The sequence below is a fragment of the Dreissena polymorpha genome, chromosome 11 (assembly GCF_020536995.1).
Source record: "Dreissena polymorpha isolate Duluth1 chromosome 11, UMN_Dpol_1.0, whole genome shotgun sequence".
In the NCBI taxonomy this organism is placed as follows: Eukaryota; Metazoa; Mollusca; class Bivalvia; order Myida; family Dreissenidae; genus Dreissena; species Dreissena polymorpha.
Genome location: NC_068365.1, coordinates 1,176,238 through 1,197,309, shown reverse-complemented (window position 1 = coordinate 1,197,309; position 21,072 = coordinate 1,176,238). Strand labels below are relative to the sequence as shown.

Here is a 21,072-nt window from a genome sequence, read left to right as displayed (position 1 = left end):
GACCTTCCATAGGAACAGTCCGATCGCAATCATGCCTAATACCTGTTGCTGGTGACTGAAGTGGTACTATATCATCTGAAGTCTGTAAAGTCACCGGGCAATATCCTGGTATCACCAAACGTTTCCTGCTCAGAAATTTACTGCGACGAATTGCTTGTTCCCAAACGTCGTTTTCCCATAAACTGCAAATAGAGCATTTATGTTCCTTTGTGCACATAGTGCACATTAAACAAGTATTGTGGGTGTCCCACGACGATTTTAAGTGACCGCAATCGCCCCGTAATTGAAAATTCATTCTAGTTCTTGAGTAGAAAATAGAATGAATTAAAGCCAGAAACAATATTTGATGATAATTATTATGAATAACCACAGTTAAACATAAAACAGAAAGGTACAAAATAAAGTCAAAACTGTCTGACCAGCTCACGAAAAGCTCGTGCACAAGTGCACTCGCCCGTAAACAACACCGGCAAATTATGATAAATAACAATATTAACATTGAAATTTAACGATAAAAGATTTCTGACAGTAGTAGAAATGATAATTTTATAAATATATCACTCAAAACCCCAAAACACCACACAGAAATGAATAAAAAACACCAATTTCCACAGCAGTAGAACAATGGCGGTCTGTATCGGTGTTCTCCAGAAAAGTACCTACTTTGCTTGTCAATAAAATCGTTTTTGCTTTCAAATAGTTAGTTATATAATGTTGTTGTTACTGATTTAGTTGAGGATTGTTTTCGTTATTGTTACATTGTGAAATTCAATGAAAACAATTCTCTTTTTCTTCCAATGGACCCATTATGCCCGTCAAACATCTCATACAAATTCAACAAATACAATTAACACTATATTTTGATTTTATTTAAAATGCAATATAATCGCATACAATGATAACATGAGCAATTAAACAAATGGCATTACATACATTATTGTAATAAAAACTGATACTCTAGAACACGATTAAATGACATTCAAAAACAGTATGTCTTCCTAAACCTTGATTTTTTTGTTTAAAAATAAATCATAATATACATAAAACATAATACTACAGCTTTGGGTTCCTAAAGTCGCAGAAGATCAATACATAAAGATACATACTTATAATTTGTATTCTAAGCTAACCATTATGGTAAAAATCAGATATAGATCATCAGGATCGGTCAATGCAAACTATAATAATGAAACTTTTTTGGCCATGTTTTAGTAACAGTGGCTATGTTTTAGTAACAGTGGCTATGTTTTAGTAACAGTGGCTATGTTTTAGTAACAGTTACCTTTGCCTGACTGGACCCAAATGCCATTTCAAGCTAGGTCTTCTTGTAAGCTACATGAACACAAAATTTCGAGTCAATTTCTCAAGTTATTGATCGCAAACTGTTTTATCTATTTTAGAAAACAGTGACCTTGACCCTAAATGGACCTTTAAGATGGTTCTTCATGCAAGCTTGCAATATCCTTAGTTTTATCAAGATTGGTCCATGCGAACTAATGATATTCTCCGGAATACATCTGTTTCCTTTGTTTTCTCTATTTAGAAACAGTGATCTTAACCTTGAGCCACTGGTCCCAAATGCCATCCCAGGCTAAGTCATCATTAAGTCATCATTAAAGCTACCTGCACACAAAATGCCAGTGCAATATCTCCATTTAACTCAAATTATTGAGAGCAAACTGTTTTCTATATTTATTTGATCAGTCTTGTCTGAAATACTATCAAGAACTAGTATTGTAAGGAAAGTTACACTGTTCAAACTTTCCCTAAATGGGTCAATGTAAACTTCAGTTATCGACCTAAAATCACCTGTTTGAGGACACTCTCCCGCCATACCCCTATCTAGTAATGAGGACTTTCAACTTTGTTGGAAACCTAGGCCGATATTTACAAATATTATTATGTAAATCTAAAGTTAAGTTGTTGAGAACATTCATATCAAGTTCCTCTAAGAAATCTGGTGTATTTCTGCTTACAAAAGGTTAAAATATTAATGAATGTAGCAATATTTACTTGTTTATAAACCTTATAAAATACATCAGCCAAAGATTTAAGGACTTAATGAATTTAACGAATTTCCTAAGGTTTTCCCAAGGATCTTTGTGAAAACTGGCCTTGGTTAAGAAAGCAATCCTATTCAAAGAAAACACTTCTGTGGTTACCAAATATGCCTGGTACTTATCTAGTTTACATCAATTATGCTGTTATAAATGTGGATGAATATCAACCAACATTGTCCGAGTTTTACCTATCATTTAAAACATGTATAGGATAGTCTTGAGTGAGTCTCATAATTTCTTTTTTAACAATCTAAAAATTATTTTCTTACATTTGAAAACCTCGAGAAATAAATACTTTTTTTCAAATGAAATAAACTGAAAAACGGTACCCAGTTCAAGACAACTGCATGACATTTATTAATATCAGGAGCGATATGACAATGATGCAACATGAGATATGGTTACACTTTAACATGATCAAAACATAGAATAATCAAGTTAAATAATTCAAAGTTAAACAACAACTTATTCTACAATTCAATATCACAAAAACTGACAAGACATAGCCGCTTAATCTGTAACAATACTAAACAGAAAAAAACACAATAAGCTCTTTTCCTAATTAGCACAAGACAAAGCGCTGACTATCATTTCCACAGAAGCTCTTGAAGTGAATGCAGATATTTATAACTTCAAATATCTTAACAATTCTGATACACATAACAGACTTTAAAAACAAATCATTTTTCATGAAACATTTAAAATACATATTTACACCTGAAAATATGTAATTATTTATAAACACATTGCACCTATGGATTAATTATAAACATGTTATACAGTTTAATAGATTTACAAAAATATACATAAGCAAACATTGCATTTGACATCAAACAAATACCCTTTGATATAATAATTTTACAGACATTTTACACCATTTAATTATCATTACTTAAATTTAACCCAAAATATATTAGGCTAGTTGACAACATGACCTCTAATATCCGTCAGTCGCTCTGTTTTACTGTGAAATGACGTCATTTTTTTAAACGAAATGACGTCATTATTCCAGCGAAACTCTCCAGTTATTAAACTCTTTTACAGTGTAAATAAACGGTGAAAACAAGATGTGTTTGTGAAACACAATGTCCCCCTATATGATGTTTGACCTTGAAGGATGACCTTGACCTTGTGAAGGATGACCTTGACCTTTCACCACTCAAAATGTGCAGCTCCATGAGATACACATGCATGCCAAATATCAAGTTGCTATCTTCAATATTGCAAAAGTATTCATAAAATAAGCGATTTGGACCACATATATTTGACCTCTGACCTTGAAAGATGACCTTGACCTTGACCTTTCACCACTCAAAATGTGCAGCTCCATGAGATGCACATGCATGCCAAATATCAAGTTGCTATCTTCAATATTGCAAAAGTATTTATAAAATAAGCGATTTGGGCCACATATATTTGACCTCTGACCTTGAAGGATGACCTTGACCTTGACCTTTCACCACTTAAAATGTGCAGCTCCATGAGATACACATGCATGCCTAATATCAAGTTGCTATCTTCAATATTGCAAAAGTATTCATAAAATGAGCGATTTTGGCCACATATATTTGACCTCTGACCTTGAAGGATGACCTTGACCTTGACCTTTCACCACTCAAAATGTGCAGCTTCATGAGATACACATGCATGCCAAATATGAAGTTGCTATCTTCAATATAGCAAAAGTTATTGCAAAATGTTAAAGTTGGCGCAAACAGACCAACGTACAGACCAACGTACAGACCAACAGACAGGGCAAAAACAATATGTCCCCCACTACTATAGTGGGGGACATAAAAAGCATAAAATAAAAAGAAATAAATGTGACATGATAAATAGAATAATAGGTTGGTGACGTGGATGGAGAATGGTTATCTGGCTCGTCAGAGGATCTTATCTGGTTCGCTTTCGGCCCAACGATAAATTCCTCCGACTTGCCAGATAACCATTCTCCATCCACGTCACCAACCTATTATTCTCTATTAAGTTGTATGGAGGTATTAAGATAAAGTTATTTGAACAATATTACAATATCTTACACAACAAGCACTTAGCAAAAATCATGGAAGATTTAGTTGTTTAATGCAAAATATATAATTGTTGTATACAGCAAAGCATTTTACGTTAGGCATAAGTAGTTGCCATCTTATTGTGTACACATATTTACATTTACCCAAACTTAGCAGACAGCGAACAAATACAGAGAACAGATTAAACATGACAGTATTTGAAAATACAACTGTACAAATAGACCTTTACACAGCAAGTTATTTTCTCTTAATACTAGTTTCCCAAACTTTTTAATATGCAAGAAAGAGAAATTCATGCAATGAAGCACCATTAACTTCAATCTGCCTCCGTTGACTTGGTTATTCTCTACTTCGCAATGTAAAGACTAAACAATAATATGACACAGTGGTTTTTGACATATCTTTGGGCTGTAAAGAGAGTAACTGATGATAAATCAGCAACAATCTCTGTCATACATCATGCACAAGCTATGTTCTGTGTAACATCACACAATGACACGCCTATTTGTCATAGAGCCTGTATTCATTATGCTTCTAAGAGACAACCTATGTCCAAGTCTAGAAATCATAAAAGTATGTTGTACATATTAGCTTTTTTGTACATAGTTGTCTTCAACCCAAATTATACTATAATATCTGGCAAATTTTCGACCATTTGTTAAAAGAAATAACAGCATTTCACGCAGAATGGTTAATCTGGAATATTATCTTAGAATTATTTAAGGTAGATTTTTCCTAAGGTAATTTTTGAAGCTCTGAACATGTGACATGTGTTATTATGGATATCTGTTAACAGCGGATGAAAGCCCTTGCTGACCCCAGGGGTTGACCCCTAGCCCTGTTGTAGGGTGTGATCATAACACCTCCTCCTCTGAGACGGCCATCAGGGGCTGTACATCTTCCTTGTCACTACGGAGACCTGAGAGATATCGTGAGAACAATTAATGACAAAGTAACAGTGTTATACTAAATATTCAATGGTAATAATAAATGTTAAATTTCTTAAATAAAATGGCCATGCTAAATTTCACTGTAACTCATAGTAATATTTATAGCACATAAGAGTTCATTAGACAAAATATGTAGGACGCAAATTCAAAATAGGAAGCACTAGTAACTAATCCAATCATTTTTTCCTCAAATATCAGTTCCAAATACTCCATATTAAAAATAACATATCTCATAATATAAGTACAAAAATCTTATAATTCTGAAACCTTTGACAATAAGACAGCGATTAAATTAAAAACAAGATGTGTTTGAGATACACTATGTTACCCTTCTATTTGAACTTTGACCTTGAAGGATGACCTTGACCTTTCACCACTCAAAATGTGCAGCTCCATGAGATACACATGCATGCCAAATATGAAGTTGCTATCTTAAATATTGCAAAAGTGATGGCAAATGTTAAAGTTTTATGCAAATAAACCAACAAACAGACAGGGCAAAAACAATATATAGACTGGGGGACATCAAAAGTGACCATGTCCCTACCCTTATGTTGCTGAAATTGTGTTGAGGCTGCATACCTTGTTCAATTGACTGGTGCAGCTGAAGGGCTGCCTTGGAGACTCCAGTCTTCTTGGGGTGGGGACTGTCCGGGATATTGATAGCAACCAACATCGCTATGATCACTAGCACCGTGCCGAACGCAAATGGTGGGCCAGGGATAATAGACTGAAGAAAAGTCGAGCGTTAAAATTCTTAAACTTTCTAAATAATGGGCATTGAAAACAATATATAAATAGGAAATTTGTTGTATTTGGTGGAATAGCAATTTGAATTCACGAGTGATCATAGAAATTTTTCACACAGCCACAAGCGACAAAAATAATTAATCTACGATCACGAGTGAATGAAAATCGATATTCCACCAAATCCAACAAATTTTCTTTTTATTTTATGATTACAAATGATTTTTTTAGTATTTTTGCTGAAATAATGACGTCGAAACATCATGAAAAACGACGTCATTTACAGTAAAACAGTTAAAATTATCTATAATTTTCACTGTTATTTTTCACTGTTTGCAACAGGGAATTATCAGTATTTATTCATTGATAATTCTCTATAAACCACCCCATAGCATAAAAAGAAGTGATTAAATATGATGAATACGCTAATCACAGACACATGGAGTTAAGAGCATGAAGCCATTGAAATGTGTATCTTCTGACTATTGACCACATATTTCTGGTCTTATCATTTCAATCGACACTTATCAGAATGACTACTATTATTTTTCTAAAATTTTAAATTTGAAGGTCACAATAGTGTATAGGATCTTTTTTCAACTTTGCACTCAGGATGTCTCAGGTTCAATTTCAACTCACTGCGTTTCCAAAAACATCAAGTACTGATTCTTCCCTGTTAACTGACACAAATGTGACTTAAGAAGCCAAAGGCTTGAAATTCAATCAAGGGAAAATAATAACAAGAGCACTGCTTCAACAGGTGCCAACGCTCGGCCGCGGGTGCAGTTTTGAATAAATGAAAGCTTGTCAGAATTTTTTTTTTTTAAGGGGTCATAGTGACCTTGACCTTTGACCTAGTGACCCAAAAATGGGTGTGGCAGTAGAACTCATCAAGGTGCATCTACATATGAAGTTTCAAAGTTGTAGGTGGAAGCACTTTGATTTTAGAGCCAATGTTAAGGTTTTAGCACGTCGGACGGCGGACGACGAGCTGGCTATGACAATATCTCGGGTTTTCTCCAAAAACAGCCAAGCTAAAATCTCAACAAATAATAAAGGTCATAAACAAGACTATACAATCTACTCACGTCCTTGTGTGTGTGGCTAGCAGATGCATTGAGTGTTTTCACTTTGGATGTGTCAACGTTTGTAGTCTCGTTAAGATCCACATGGAAGAGGTAGAAGATGAACCCAAACAGGGCTGGTCCCAGCCCGTTACAGAGCCCTCGGATACCTGTCACCACGCCCTGGGCGACACCTTGCAAATACAGCAAATAGCAAGTGTTTATATATACCTGGTCTATGTCTGGACAATACAACTCATAGGCTTACAAGCAAGTTATTAGCTTGAAAAAAGATACTGTACTTGATTATAAGGATGATTAACCCTTTGCATGCTGTGAAATTTGTCTTCTGCTAAAATGTCGTCTGCAGAATTTCTAAAATTAGCATTTTCTTCGATTTTTTTCAAAGAATACTATCAGAATAGCAAACAGTTTGGATCCTGATGAGACGCCACGTTCTGTGGCGTCTCATCTGGATCCAAACTGTTTGCAAAGGCCTTTAAAATTCGGCTCCAGCGCTTTAAGGGTTAACTGATTGAAGACAGGGTTCACAACTTAAGCGTCAATTTCTTTGTCTTTGGCATTGACCTCATTATTAGACAAGGTTAATATCCACAAAGAAAGCTTTTTTTTTCAGCAAAACCAAATATGCCTTCAAATTATTTAATCCAAGCATTCCACTGAACTTTGAAAATGTATCAGTCTAAATTATAAACAGTCTCAATTGTAGACAGACATTGCCTTGAACCAGTTTAAAATTATTCTGGACTTGACTTGTGTTAAGAGCTACAGACTAAACCCGATGGCTCGAACTCGTCGGGACCGGCAACAAAAGTTCGAGCCATCCGGAATTCGAGACATCCGATTTTTTTTAACTTTTATAAACTTTTGTTTACAAACAAGTCTGCAATACATTTCACCTCCAGTTGATGCGTACACATATTGCTTAAACTCCGTACTACTTCGTACTACTTTCTGATTTTGAATTAATAAGGACCAAATATATACTTTTATTTACCAATATTTTAAACTAGGGATGGCATCGAATACCAATATCGGTATTCGAATGTTCGCAAATTCATTCAATCGAATATTCGAATATTCGCATAAAACGGCTGGATTTATTTTACCTTGTTATGTGTTAATTAACATTGGTTTGTAATTTATATCCGTTTGCTAAATACGAGGCTGTTTATTAACGTTGCTATCGAATAATTGTATTGCTGTCGACTAATACTATGACCGATACTGTGGTCGGGCACAAATAGAATGAAAAACATCGTGTCATAGAATTCAATTTTTTAATGATTCCACAGATTTGTAGCAGACCGCGCATATGTACAACTAAGTTTACACACATTACACGTTGCGGTCTGCTTATCCACAGACCATGTAAAGTATTCCATACTGCAGAAGGGGCTGGTGGCATTTTCAGATTTCAATTATGATTCCTTGATGATTGTTTAATTTATATCATCTGTTACTTTTAAGTAATTCACATATTTAAATGTCTGTTCAAACTGTGATCACAAAAACTAAATTATTATTCGAAAGTAAATTGAAGCCCTTAATTGGTACCTTATTGACAAACAACAGTTCGGACCCTTACTTATAGTTAGTATATTGCATTGCGTGATTTGAGTAATTCACACATTTTAATGGCTGTACATACTGTGATCACAAAACTTAATTATTATTCGCCAGTCAATTGAAATCGTTAATTGGCACCCCATTGGCAAACAACAGTCGGTGCCTTTCTTAGAGCGTGTATATTGCATTGCGCAATCAACACTGATACGGGCCGCGTTATCAGTTTGACACGAATAACGGCACGTCAAACATGTTACTCCCAGGTGATTTTGGTTGCTTTTTAGTAAGCGGTTCGCAGGTCATTAAATATTGGTGAAATTACGTTTGGAAAAAATGCGAATATCATTTTTATTATTCGAATGCTGACCATTCAATCGAATATTCGAATAATTTTGCCATCCCTATTTTAAACAGTTACAAATAGAATCAAACATAAAGTAAATTACAGCCGGTTGAGATTGAACATGCTATGAGTGTTCGTACTCAACGAGATAATTTCTGATTACATTAATACAAAATGTTATCTTTTACTCAAAACAATTAAAGATTAAGTCGCTGACATGTTTGCAATCGATGTTAAATCAATAAATGCGTGTCTTTTATCAAGCGGTCCTAATGGATTAACAGTTTATAAAAATGCGACCCGAAGCGAGTTCGAGCCATCCAAACAAAAGAACGTGTGAAAATTGTGACCGGGACTGTGAAAACAGTTAAGCCATCCGATAATTCGAGCCTGGTAATTCGAGCCATCTGACACAATTTTATATGAATATATAGCAATAACAAGAGGGCCTGAAAGGCCCAAAGTCACTCACCTGAGATTCAATGGAACTGACCTGTTCTGTGCAGCCCAAAATGTCATTAGAACAAAATGTTCTTACCAACTTTCATGACTCGTCAACACCCTGGCATCCACGTTTTTCAACAGACCAGAACCATTTTCATACACATCTAAGATATCATTTAAACAAATATACTGACAAAGTTTCATGAAGATTCATAAGTCCATATAAGGAAAAATGCCCGACCCACTGGTTGCCATGTTTTTCAAGCAACTGGAACCATTTTCGAACTTGTTCAAAATATACTTGGGACAAATCTTCTGACAAAGTTTCATGATGATTGTTCAATAAATACGGCTTCTAGAGTGTTAACAAGGTTTAACTATAGCTATATAAGGAAAAAAGCCACGCCCCCTTGGCGGCCATGTTTTTCCACCAACCGGAACCATTGTCGAACTCATCCAAGATATGATTGGGACAAATCATCTGACCAAGTTTCATGATGATCGGCCAATAAATGTGGCCTCTAGAGTGTTAACAAGGTGTTACAAAAGCATGATATATAGCCATATTTGGAAAAATGCCCCGCCCCTGGTGGCCATGTTCTTTAAGCAACCGAAACCATTTTCGAACTCATCCAAGATATCATTAGGACAAATCTTCTGACCAAGTTTCATTACGATCGGAAAATAAATGTGGCCTCTAGAGTGTTAACAAGGTTTTACTATAGCCATATAAGGAAAAATGCCCCGCCCCCAAGCGGCCAGGTTTTTCAACCAACCGGCATCATTTTTTAACTTGTCCAAGATATTATTGGGATGAATCTTCTGACTAAGTTTCATGAAGATCAGACAATAAATGTGGCCTCTAGAGTGTTAACAAGATTTTACTATAGCCATATATAGCCATATTAGGAAAAATGCCCCACCCCCTGGCAGCCATGTTTTTAAAGCAAACGTAACCATTTTCGAACTCATCCAAGATATCATTGAGACCAATCTTCTGACCATATTTCATGAAGATTGGACAATAAATGTGGCCTCTATAGAGTGTTCACAAGGTTTTACAATAGCCATATATATAGCCATATAAGGAAAAATGCCCAGCCCCTAGGCAGCCATGTTTTTCAAGCAAACGTAACCATTTTGGAACTCATCCAAGATATCATACAGACCAATCTTCTGACCAAATTTCATGAAGATTAGACAATAAATGTGGCCTCTAGAGTGATAACAAGGTTTTACTATAGCCATATAAGGAAAACTGCCCCGCCCCCTGGCAGCCATGTTTTTTCACCGATCTCGACCATTTTCGATCTCATCCGAGATATCAATGAAACCAATGTTTTGACCAAGTTTCATGATGATTGGGCAAAAATTGTGACTTCTAGAGTGTTCACACGGTTTCTCTTAAGCCATATAACGAATACTGCCCCGTCCCTGGCGGCCATGTTTTTTAACGGACCGCAACCATTTTTTTAACTCAACCAACATATCATTAAGACAAACATTTTGACAGAGTTACATGAAGATTGGGCATCAAATGTGACTTCTACAGTGTTCACAAGGTTTTTCTTTTTTTTGACCAAGTGACCTAGTTTTTGACCCAGCATGACCCAGATTTAAACTCAGTAGAGGTATCAATGGGACAAATGTTCTGACCAAATTTCATGAAGATAAGATAATAAATGTGGCCTCTAGAGTGTTCACAAGGCAAAATGTTGATGACGCACGACAGACAAAAGGCGATCACAAAAGCTCACCATGAGCACGTTGTGCTCAGGTGAGCTAAAAAATCGGTGCTTTGATGAGAATTCAAGCAAATTGGAATTCATGCCAAGCAAGTTCGAGCCACTGTATTTTCTGCTGATCCCTGACCTTGCTGAAACCATTTACTCCTACACACATGAGATTTGGCATTTGAGATAACCATCCACCCTTTTTTATCATTACAGATGAAATAGTGTTGTATTTATAGGAAATTAGGTTAGCATTGGGTGTTTTAAAAATTTAGACCACTCCTGTTAACAGTACATTCACTGATAAACAGATGATGTAATTTGAAACAGGTATTATAACTATTATAAATACATATTAAATGATTTTTAACATCTTGCAAGACATGAATTGGTGTGTGTTTATTTATCACACTTGAACAATCGATCCTATAGATAGTAAAAGAGCAACTAGTTTTACCATCTTGGAAAGAAATTTCATTTTATTTTTTCAATCACTAAAATTTATTAACACCATCATGGCCAATAAATGTGTACAAATTGGCAACAGTTCTCAATCATTTTGGTTTGAGTAAAGGGAAATGACTCTTAGAGACATTTCTAACTATATTTAAATTGTCTCCATTTTGTCTGTAAGTTTTCAATGAACAAAAAGGCTGTTTTTTGCATATTATATCGCAAAATTCATATTTAAATTATATATTCGAATAGAAATATATAAAGGCAAACTTAACATAAATAAACAATTTATTAAAAATACTGCATATGCTGTCATGCTTAGCTGTCTTAATGAAAAATGTTGATATACATTTAAGAACTCTCTTATAAAAAGGTCCCCAACTTCTTAATGATATTGTTAAGTAAACTTTCCTGTCTCATACTCAAGAAAATACAGTATTAGGTTATAAACTTAATTTTAAAATGACGCAAAACAACAAAGAGTATCTTTTTTTGCTTAGGGATGGGCAGATTATTCTCTTGCAAGTATTGTAACTACAAGTTACCAAAGTTTTTACCCATAACCATATTCAACATCTAGATGAGGGCATAATATGCATAATATGGCCGTCACATTGCCATGGTTACCTTGCTGATCAGCCTCGGCATGGGCAGAGACAAATGCGCTGATTGCAGGGTAAGTAATACTGGACATGGCTGCCACGGCCCCCCCAGTCCACATGATCCTGTAACAGACATAGGACATGGCTGAAAACCTAAACTGTGAGGCTTAGGAAAACATAACCTTGGCAAATCAACTTTTGTTAAATCAACAATTACTAGGCATGGTATTTATCACAACCTTTGTTTTTCTTTATTTTGATTAAAAATGCAAGAAAAAAACTAAAACTATAATGATGCCATGAAAATGAACAAGATGATGTTATTAAAAACAACATATGTTGGTGTTATCTTTACCAAATAAACAGTTGTTTAGTCAACAATTACTGAGCATTATATCCTATAACATTTTATTTTTTACTTTGATTAAAATGCGAGAAACATACAAGAAAAATCAAATATGCTATTTAACAACATATGTTGATTTTACTGAATAAGATGTGAACAAACCTTGTTAACCCAGGGTGTGTTTGGCATGGCCCATGTGATAGTACAATAAAATTGCTATATTTACCAGTCCTGGGATCCAAAACCAAAGCATGCGAGCTGTACCGTCTCAAAGAGCAGCCCAAACACAATGGACTTCTTGTGACCCAGGTACTTCATGAGTAATGCCAATATGACAGTCTGGAATAGGAAGACTTCGGTAAGTATTAGGCATTGAAGATCCTTTGTAAACATGGCTGAACATGTGGGACTATGGTCATTTGGAAAGAGATAAGGTATTTTAAGTTTGGGTAAAATTTACATCAGGTCAAACTTGAACAACAGGGTCAGGATATCCCTGAATCGCTCACCTGACTTTGAGGTAAACCAATAATCAAACCAGGACATATAGTGTCTGACTTTGAGGTAAACCAATAATCAAACCAGGACATATAGTGTCTGACTTTGAGGTAAACCAATAATCAAACCAGGACATATAGTGTCTGACTTTGAGGTAAACCAATAATCAAACCAGAACATATAGTGTCTGACTTTGAGGTAATCCAATAATCAAACCAGGACATATAGTGTCTGACTTTGAGGTAAACCAATAATCAAACCAGGACATATATAGTGTCTGACTTTGATGTGAACCAATAATCAAACCAGGACATATAGTGTCTGACTTTGAGGTAAACCAATAATCAAACCAGGACATATAGTGTCTGACTTTGAGGTAAACCAATAATCAAACCAGGACATATAGTGTCTGACTTTGAGGTAAACCATAATCAAGCCAGGACATATAGTGTCTGACTTTATGGTAAACCAATAATCAAACCAGGACATATAATGTCTGACTTTGAGGTAAGCCAATAATCAAACCAGGACATATAGTGTCTGACTTTGAGGTAAACCAATAATCAAACCAGGACATATAGTGTCTAACTGAGGTAAACCAATAATCAAACCAGGACATATAGTGTCTGACTTTGAGGTTAACCAATAATCAAACCAGGACATATAGTGTCTGACTTTGAGGTAATCCAATAATCAAACCAGGACATATAGTGTCCAAGTTTTTTTTACACACATGGCTCTTCCGAAGTTTGTTAAAAAAATAACATACATCAAGGTTGTCTAAAAGGTTTTTACCTCACCTGGCCCTGTCTCAAACTCAGTCAAAGTATCATAAGAACAAATGTCTAAATCAATTTTCATGAAGATTGGGACATCTACAGTGTAACCAATGTTTCACTTTGGCCTAATAAGTGCCACGCTCTCTGGCAACCATATTTTTCAACTGACCTGGAACCATTTTTGAACTCAGCTGAGATATCAAAAGTACAATAGTTTGGTGTAATTATTGTGATTGGGCAAAAATGTGACTTCTTAAGTTTGTGCAGGCTTTTTCTCAAATTTGACATACAGAGTCCACTTGAACTTGTATCACACGTAACTGAAATTTCTCGACCAATGCTGACAAGGTGTGCTGTAGAAATTTCACAAGCATTTTCTTTAATTCGACTCACATGACTGAGGTTTTGTACCATGTGACACAATTTTTAACATTGACCAGATATCAATATTACAAATCTTATGGCCAAGTTTCATGACCTTGGGCTATACATGAGGCTTCTAATGTTCACAAGCCTTCTCTTTTATTTTACCTTGCATTGTAGTTTGAGACCCCACATGTCCAATCTCAAACTCCGCTTAGAAATAATTGGCACAAACAACCTGACCAAGATTCATAAAGTTTAAAAAATAAAAGTGGCTCACAAGCTTTTTCTATATTTGATATAGTGACCTAGTTTTACACCATACGAAGACATTTCAAACTGCCAAGATATTATTTAAATGTATGTTATGACAAAGTTTCATAAAGATTAGACATTCAAAGTGGCCTCTACAGCTTTCAAATGACAAATGATGATGACATTGTGCTCAGGCGAGCTAAAAAAGCTGGTTTACATCAGAAACAACTAATTTGAATCTTTGATTCAAGAAGATGTTCCTTGAATTATTTTGCCTATACGGACCCAGCCATTACTTCAGTGCCTCCTGCCTCACCTGTGCTATGACGGACAGAACACCAACCACAGCTATGAAGACAGCAACCTCCTCCTCAGTAAATAACATGATCTGAAATCAGACACATATATTAAGCCTATTTTAAACATCAAAACCAAAGTATTGCAGGGTTTTTCCTTCCAGAGCAGGGTAAGTATTATGCTGTTATTTTATGATGTTTTTTAAAGCCTGCAATTTTACCCTAAACAAATTTCAAAATGGCTAATTATACCTTCCACAGACTATTAAAGCTATTAAAATCAATAATTAAATTACAAAGCAGCTGACAGACCAAACTACTAAACCGAAGTCCCATATGCAACAATATGTCAATAATAGTTGTTCCCATTATATGTTTTTCAAATTATAAAAACAAAATTACAGGCCTGTTGGAAGAATTCAGACTAATGTCAATTTAATCATAACATTGAAATTATGTACACTAAAATACACAACTGCATACCAGTGGTCAATTACTCATAAAAGTGTGTCTTCTTCTTTAAACATTTTTGAGATGTGTAAAAAAAATCAAAGCAATACTTTTTAAAATACTCAGAAATAATTTTAAAATAGCTGGAAATAAATATATAAACATTAAGATAATCATAAAACATAGAAAAATAATGAAACAGAGGAATAAAGAAGTTTTCAACAAAAAAATGTCAAAATTCAACTAAATACCACAAGATATGTTGTGCTTTCAAATTGATATGTAAACAAGAGATGTTTGTAAAACATATTTGTCCCAAAGTTTCAGCAATGTAGTTCCTCTGACTGTGAACTTGATCTCTTGATTTAAAACTCAATAGGCATCAGCGTTTGTCAAGACTTTTCAGCATATCAATTAATATGATATAGTGCAGAAACCAATTAACTGTTACACGCCCAAGTGACCTTGATCTTTGACCTGGTGACATCAAAATCAATAGGCATCTTTTCTTTCTCAGAAGTATCCCCTATACCAATTTTTATAATCTAAATTTGTTAAAGTAACTATATGTTGTTGTTTTTTCACTCATTTTAAGTGACACACTGACAGACAAATGAAAAGCAACTAAATCCTACTTCTTGTAAGGAGGAGGGGGTAAAATAACCAAAACATGCAAAGTTATTATACTACTTAGAACAAATGAGTTACTTACTAAACGCAGATAAACAAAGAAGCACGAGTATTCACCCGCCTCAGGCAGGTACGACAAAAACACAGTGATACACAGCAACAAGATCAGGTAATCATGGCTCATCTTGCGTAAAGACTGAAATCAGAACATAGTCATACACAGCAACAAGATCAGGTAATCATGGCTCATCTTGGGTAAAGACTGAAATCAGAACATAGTGATACATAGCAACAAGATCAGGTAATCATGGCTCATCTTGCGTAAAGACTGAAATCAGAACATAGTGATACATAGAAACAGGATCAGGTTATCATGGCTCATCTTGCGTAAAGACTGAAATCAGAACATAGTGATACACAGCAACAAGATCAGGTAATCATGGCTCATCTTGCGTAAAGACTGAAATAAGAACATAGTGATACACAGCAACAAGATCAGGTAATCATGGCTCATCTTGCGTAAAGACTGAAATCAGAACATAGTGATACATAGCAACAAGATCAGGTAATCATGGCTCATCTTGCGTAAAGACTGAAATCAGAACATAGTGATACACAGCAACAAGATCAGGTAATCATGGCTCATCTTGGGTAAAGACTGAAATAAGAACACAGTGATACACAGCAACAAGATCAGGTAATCATGGCTCATCTTGGGTAAAGACTGAAATCAGAACATAGTGATACATAGCAACAAGATCAGGTAATCATGGCTCATCTTGCGTAAAGACTGAAATCAGAACATAGTGATACATAGAAACAGGATCAGGTTATCATGGCTCATCTTGCGTAAAGACTGAAATCAGAACATAGTGATACACAGCAACAAGATCAGGTAATCATGGCTCATCTTGCGTAAAGACTGAAATCAGAACACAATGATACACAGCAACAAGATCAGGTTATCATGGCTCATCTTGCGTAAAGACTGAAATCAGAACATAGTGATACACAGCAACAAGATCAGGTAATCATGGCTCATCTTGTGTAAAGACTGAAATTAGAATATAGTGATACACAGCAACAAGATCAGATAATCATGGCCAATCTTGGGTAAAGACTGAAATCAGAACATAGTCATACACAGCAACAAGATCAGGTAATCATGGCTCATCTTGCGTAAAGACTGAAATCAGAACATAGTGATACACAGCAACAAGATCAGATAATCATGGCTCATCTTGCGTAAAGACTGAAATCAGAACACAGTGATACATAGAAACAGGATCAGGTTATCATGGCCAATCTTGGGTAAAGACTGGAATCAGAACATAGTGATACATAGCAACAAGATCAGGTAATCATGGCTCATCTTGCGTAAAGACTGAAATCAGAACATAGTGATACACAGCAACAAGATCAGGTAATCATGGCTCATCTTGCGTAAAGACTGGAATCAGAACACAGTAATACACAGCAACAAGATCAGGTAATCATGGCTCATCTTGCGTAAAGACTGAAATCAGAACATAGTGATACATAGCAACAAGATCAGGTAATCATGGCTCATCTTGCGTAAAGACTGAAATCAGAACATAGTGATACATAGAAACAGGATCAGGTTATCATGGCTCATCTTGCGTAAAGACTGAAATCAGAACATAGTGATACATAGCAACAAGATCAGATAATCATGGCTCATCTTGCGTAAAGACTGAAATCAGAACACAATGATACACAGCAACAAGATCAGGTAATCATGGCTCATCTTGCGTAAAGACTGAAATCAGAACATAGTGATACATAGAAACAGGATCAGGTTATCATGGCTCATCTTGCGTAAAGACTGAAATCAGAACATAGTGATACATAGCAACAAGATCAGATAATCATGGCTCATCTTGCGTAAAGACTGAAATCAGAACATAGTGATACACAGCAACAAGATCAGGTAATCATGGCTCATCTTGTGTAAAGACTGAAATTAGAATATAGTGATACACAGCAACAAGATCAGATAATCATGGCCAATCTTGGGTAAAGACTGAAATCAGAACATAGTCATACACAGCAACAAGATCAGGTAATCATGGCTCATCTTGCGTAAAGACTGAAATCAGAACATAGTGATACACAGCAACAAGATCAGATAATCATGGCTCATCTTGCGTAAAGACTGAAATCAGAACACAGTGATACATAGAAACAGGATCAGGTTATCATGGCCAATCTTGGGTAAAGACTGGAATCAGAACATAGTGATACATAGCAACAAGATCAGGTAATCATGGCTCATCTTGCGTAAAGACTGAAATCAGAACATAGTGATACACAGCAACAAGATTAGGTAATCATGGCTCATCTTGCGTAAAGACTGAAATCAGAACATAGTGATACACAGCAACAAGATCATGTTATCATTGCCAATCTTGCATAAAGACTGAAATCAGAACATAGTGATACACAGCAACAAGATCAGGTAATCATGGCTCATCTTGCGTAAAGACTGAAATCAGAACACAGTAATACAAAGCAACAAGATCAGGTTATCATGGCCAAACTTGTGTAAAGACTGAAATCAGAACATAGTGATACACAGCAACAAGATCAGGTAATCATGGCCAATCTTGCTTAGACTGAAATCAGAACATAGTGATACACAGCAACAAGATCAGGTTATCATGGCCAATCTTGGGTAAAGACTGGAATCAGAACATAGTGATACATAGCAACAAGATCAGGTAATCATGGCTCATCTTGCGTAAAGACTGAAATCAGAACATAGTGATACACAGCAACAAGATCAGGTAATCATGGCTCATCTTGCGTAAAGACTGAAATCAGAACATAGTGATACACAGCAACAAGATCAGGTAATCATGGCTCATCTTGCGTAAAGACTGAAATCAGAACATAGTGATACACAGCAACAAGATCATGTTATCATTGCCAATCTTGCATAAAGACTGAAATCAGAACATAGTGATACACAGCAACAAGATCAGGTAATCATGGCTCATCTTGCGTAAAGACTGAAATCAGAACATAGTGATACACAGCAACAAGATCATGTTATCATTGCCAATCTTGCATAAAGACTGAAATCAGAACATAGTGATACACAGCAACAAGATCAGGTAATCATGGCTCATCTTGCGTAAAGACTGAAATCAGAACACAGTAATACAAAGCAACAAGATCAGGTTATCATGGCCAAACTTGTGTAAAGACTGAAATCAGAACATAGTGATACACAGCAACAAGATCAGGTAATCATGGCCAATCTTGCTTAGACTGAAATCAGAACATAGTGATACACAGCAACAAGATCAGGTTATCATGGCCAATCTTGGGTAAAGACTGGAATCAGAACATAGTGATACATAGCAACAAGATCAGGTAATCATGGCTCATCTTGCGTAAAGACTGAAATCAGAACATAGTGATACACAGCAACAAGATCAGGTAATCATGGCTCATCTTGCGTAAAGACTGAAATCAGAACATAGTGATACACAGCAACAAGATCATGTTATCATTGCCAATCTTGCATAAAGACTGAAATCAGAACATAGTGATACACAGCAACAAGATCAGGTAATCATGGCTCATCTTGCGTAAAGACTGAAATCAGAACACAGTAATACAAAGCAACAAGATCAGGTTATCATGGCCAAACTTGTGTAAAGACTGAAATCAGAACATAGTGATACACAGCAACAAGATCAGGTAATCATGGCCAATCTTGCTTAGACTGAAATCAGAACATAGTGATACACAGCAACAAGATCAGGTTATCATGGCCAATCTTGGGTAAAGACTGGAATCAGAACATAGTGATACATAGCAACAAGATCAGGTAATCATGGCTCATCTTGCGTAAAGACTGAAATCAGAACATAGTGATACACAGCAACAAGATCAGGTAATCATGGCTCATCTTGCGTAAAGACTGAAATCAGAACATAGTGATACACAGCAACAAGATCAGGTAATCATGGCTCATCTTGCGTAAAGACTGAAATCAGAACATAGTGATACACAGCAACAAGATCATGTTATCATTGCCAATCTTGCATAAAGACTGAAATCAGAACATAGTGATACACAGCAACAAGATCAGGTAATCATGGCTCATCTTGCGTAAAGACTGAAATCAGAACATAGTGATACACAGCAACAAGATCATGTTATCATTGCCAATCTTGCATAAAGACTGAAATCAGAACATAGTGATACACAGCAACAAGATCAGGTAATCATGGCTCATCTTGCGTAAAGACTGAAATCAGAACACAGTAATACAAAGCAACAAGATCAGGTTATCATGGCCAAACTTGTGTAAAGACTGAAATCAGAACATAGTGATACACAGCAACAAGATCAGGTAATCATGGCCAATCTTGCTTAGACTGAAATCAGAACATAGTGATACACAGCAACAAGATCAGGTTATCATGGCCAATCTTGGGTAAAGACTGGAATCAGAACATAGTGATACATAGCAACAAGATCAGGTAATCATGGCTCATCTTGCGTAAAGACTGAAATCAGAACATAGTGATACACAGCAACAAGATCAGGTAATCATGGCTCATCTTGCGTAAAGACTGAAATCAGAACATAGTGATACACAGCAACAAGATCAGGTAATCATGGCTCATCTTGCGTAAAGACTGAAATCAGAACACAGTGATACACAGCAACAAGATCAGGTAATCATGGCTCATCTTGCGTAAAGACTGAAATCAGAACACAATGATACACAGCAACAAGATCAGATAATCATGGCTCATCTTGCGTAAAGACTGAAATCAGAACACAATGATACACAGCAACAAGATCAGGTAATCATGGCTCATCTTGGGTAAAGACTGGAATAAGAACATAGTGATACACAGCAACAAGATCAGGTAATCATGGCTCATCTTGTGTAAAGACTGAAATTAGAATATAGTGATACACAGCAACAAGATCAGATAATCATGGCCAATCTTGGGTAAAGACTGAAATCAGAACATAGTCATACACAGCAACAAGATCAGGTAATCATGGCTCATCTTGCGTAAAGACTGAAATCAGAACACAATGATACACAGCAACAAGATCAGGTAATCATGGCTCATCTTGCGTAAAGACTGAAATCAGAACATAGTGATACACAGCAACAAGATCAGATAATCATGGCTCATCTTGCGTAAAGACTGAAATCAGAACACAGTGATACATAGAAACAGGATCAGGTTATCATGGCCAATCTTGGGTAAAGACTGGAATCAGAACATAGTGATACATAGCAACAAGATCAGGTAATCATGGCTCATCTTGCGTAAAGACTGAAATCAGAACATAGTGATACACAGCAACAAGATCAGGTAATCATGGCTCATCTTGCGTAAAGACTGAAATCAGAACATAGTGATACACAGCAACAAG

The 21,072-nt window shown here is 35.8% G+C and overlaps 1 protein-coding gene across 1 annotated transcript in view; it reads right to left on the bottom strand.

Annotated features, from left to right (window-relative positions):
* Window positions 1–847: 847 nt before the first annotated feature.
* Window positions 848–21,072, bottom strand: part of LOC127851705 (hippocampus abundant transcript 1 protein-like) — a 49,412-nt gene continuing 29,187 nt past the window's right edge. Inside the window, exons 7-13 of the mRNA XM_052385557.1 lie at window positions 15,719–15,832; window positions 14,577–14,648; window positions 12,592–12,704; window positions 12,045–12,142; window positions 6,876–7,045; window positions 5,623–5,770; window positions 848–5,009 (exon numbers count right to left, since the gene is read on the bottom strand). Of these exons, the coding sequence (XP_052241517.1) occupies window positions 4,945–5,009; window positions 5,623–5,770; window positions 6,876–7,045; window positions 12,045–12,142; window positions 12,592–12,704; window positions 14,577–14,648; window positions 15,719–15,832 (780 nt within the window). The 3' untranslated portion in view covers window positions 848–4,944. The remainder of the gene's footprint in view (window positions 5,010–5,622; window positions 5,771–6,875; window positions 7,046–12,044; window positions 12,143–12,591; window positions 12,705–14,576; window positions 14,649–15,718; window positions 15,833–21,072) is intronic.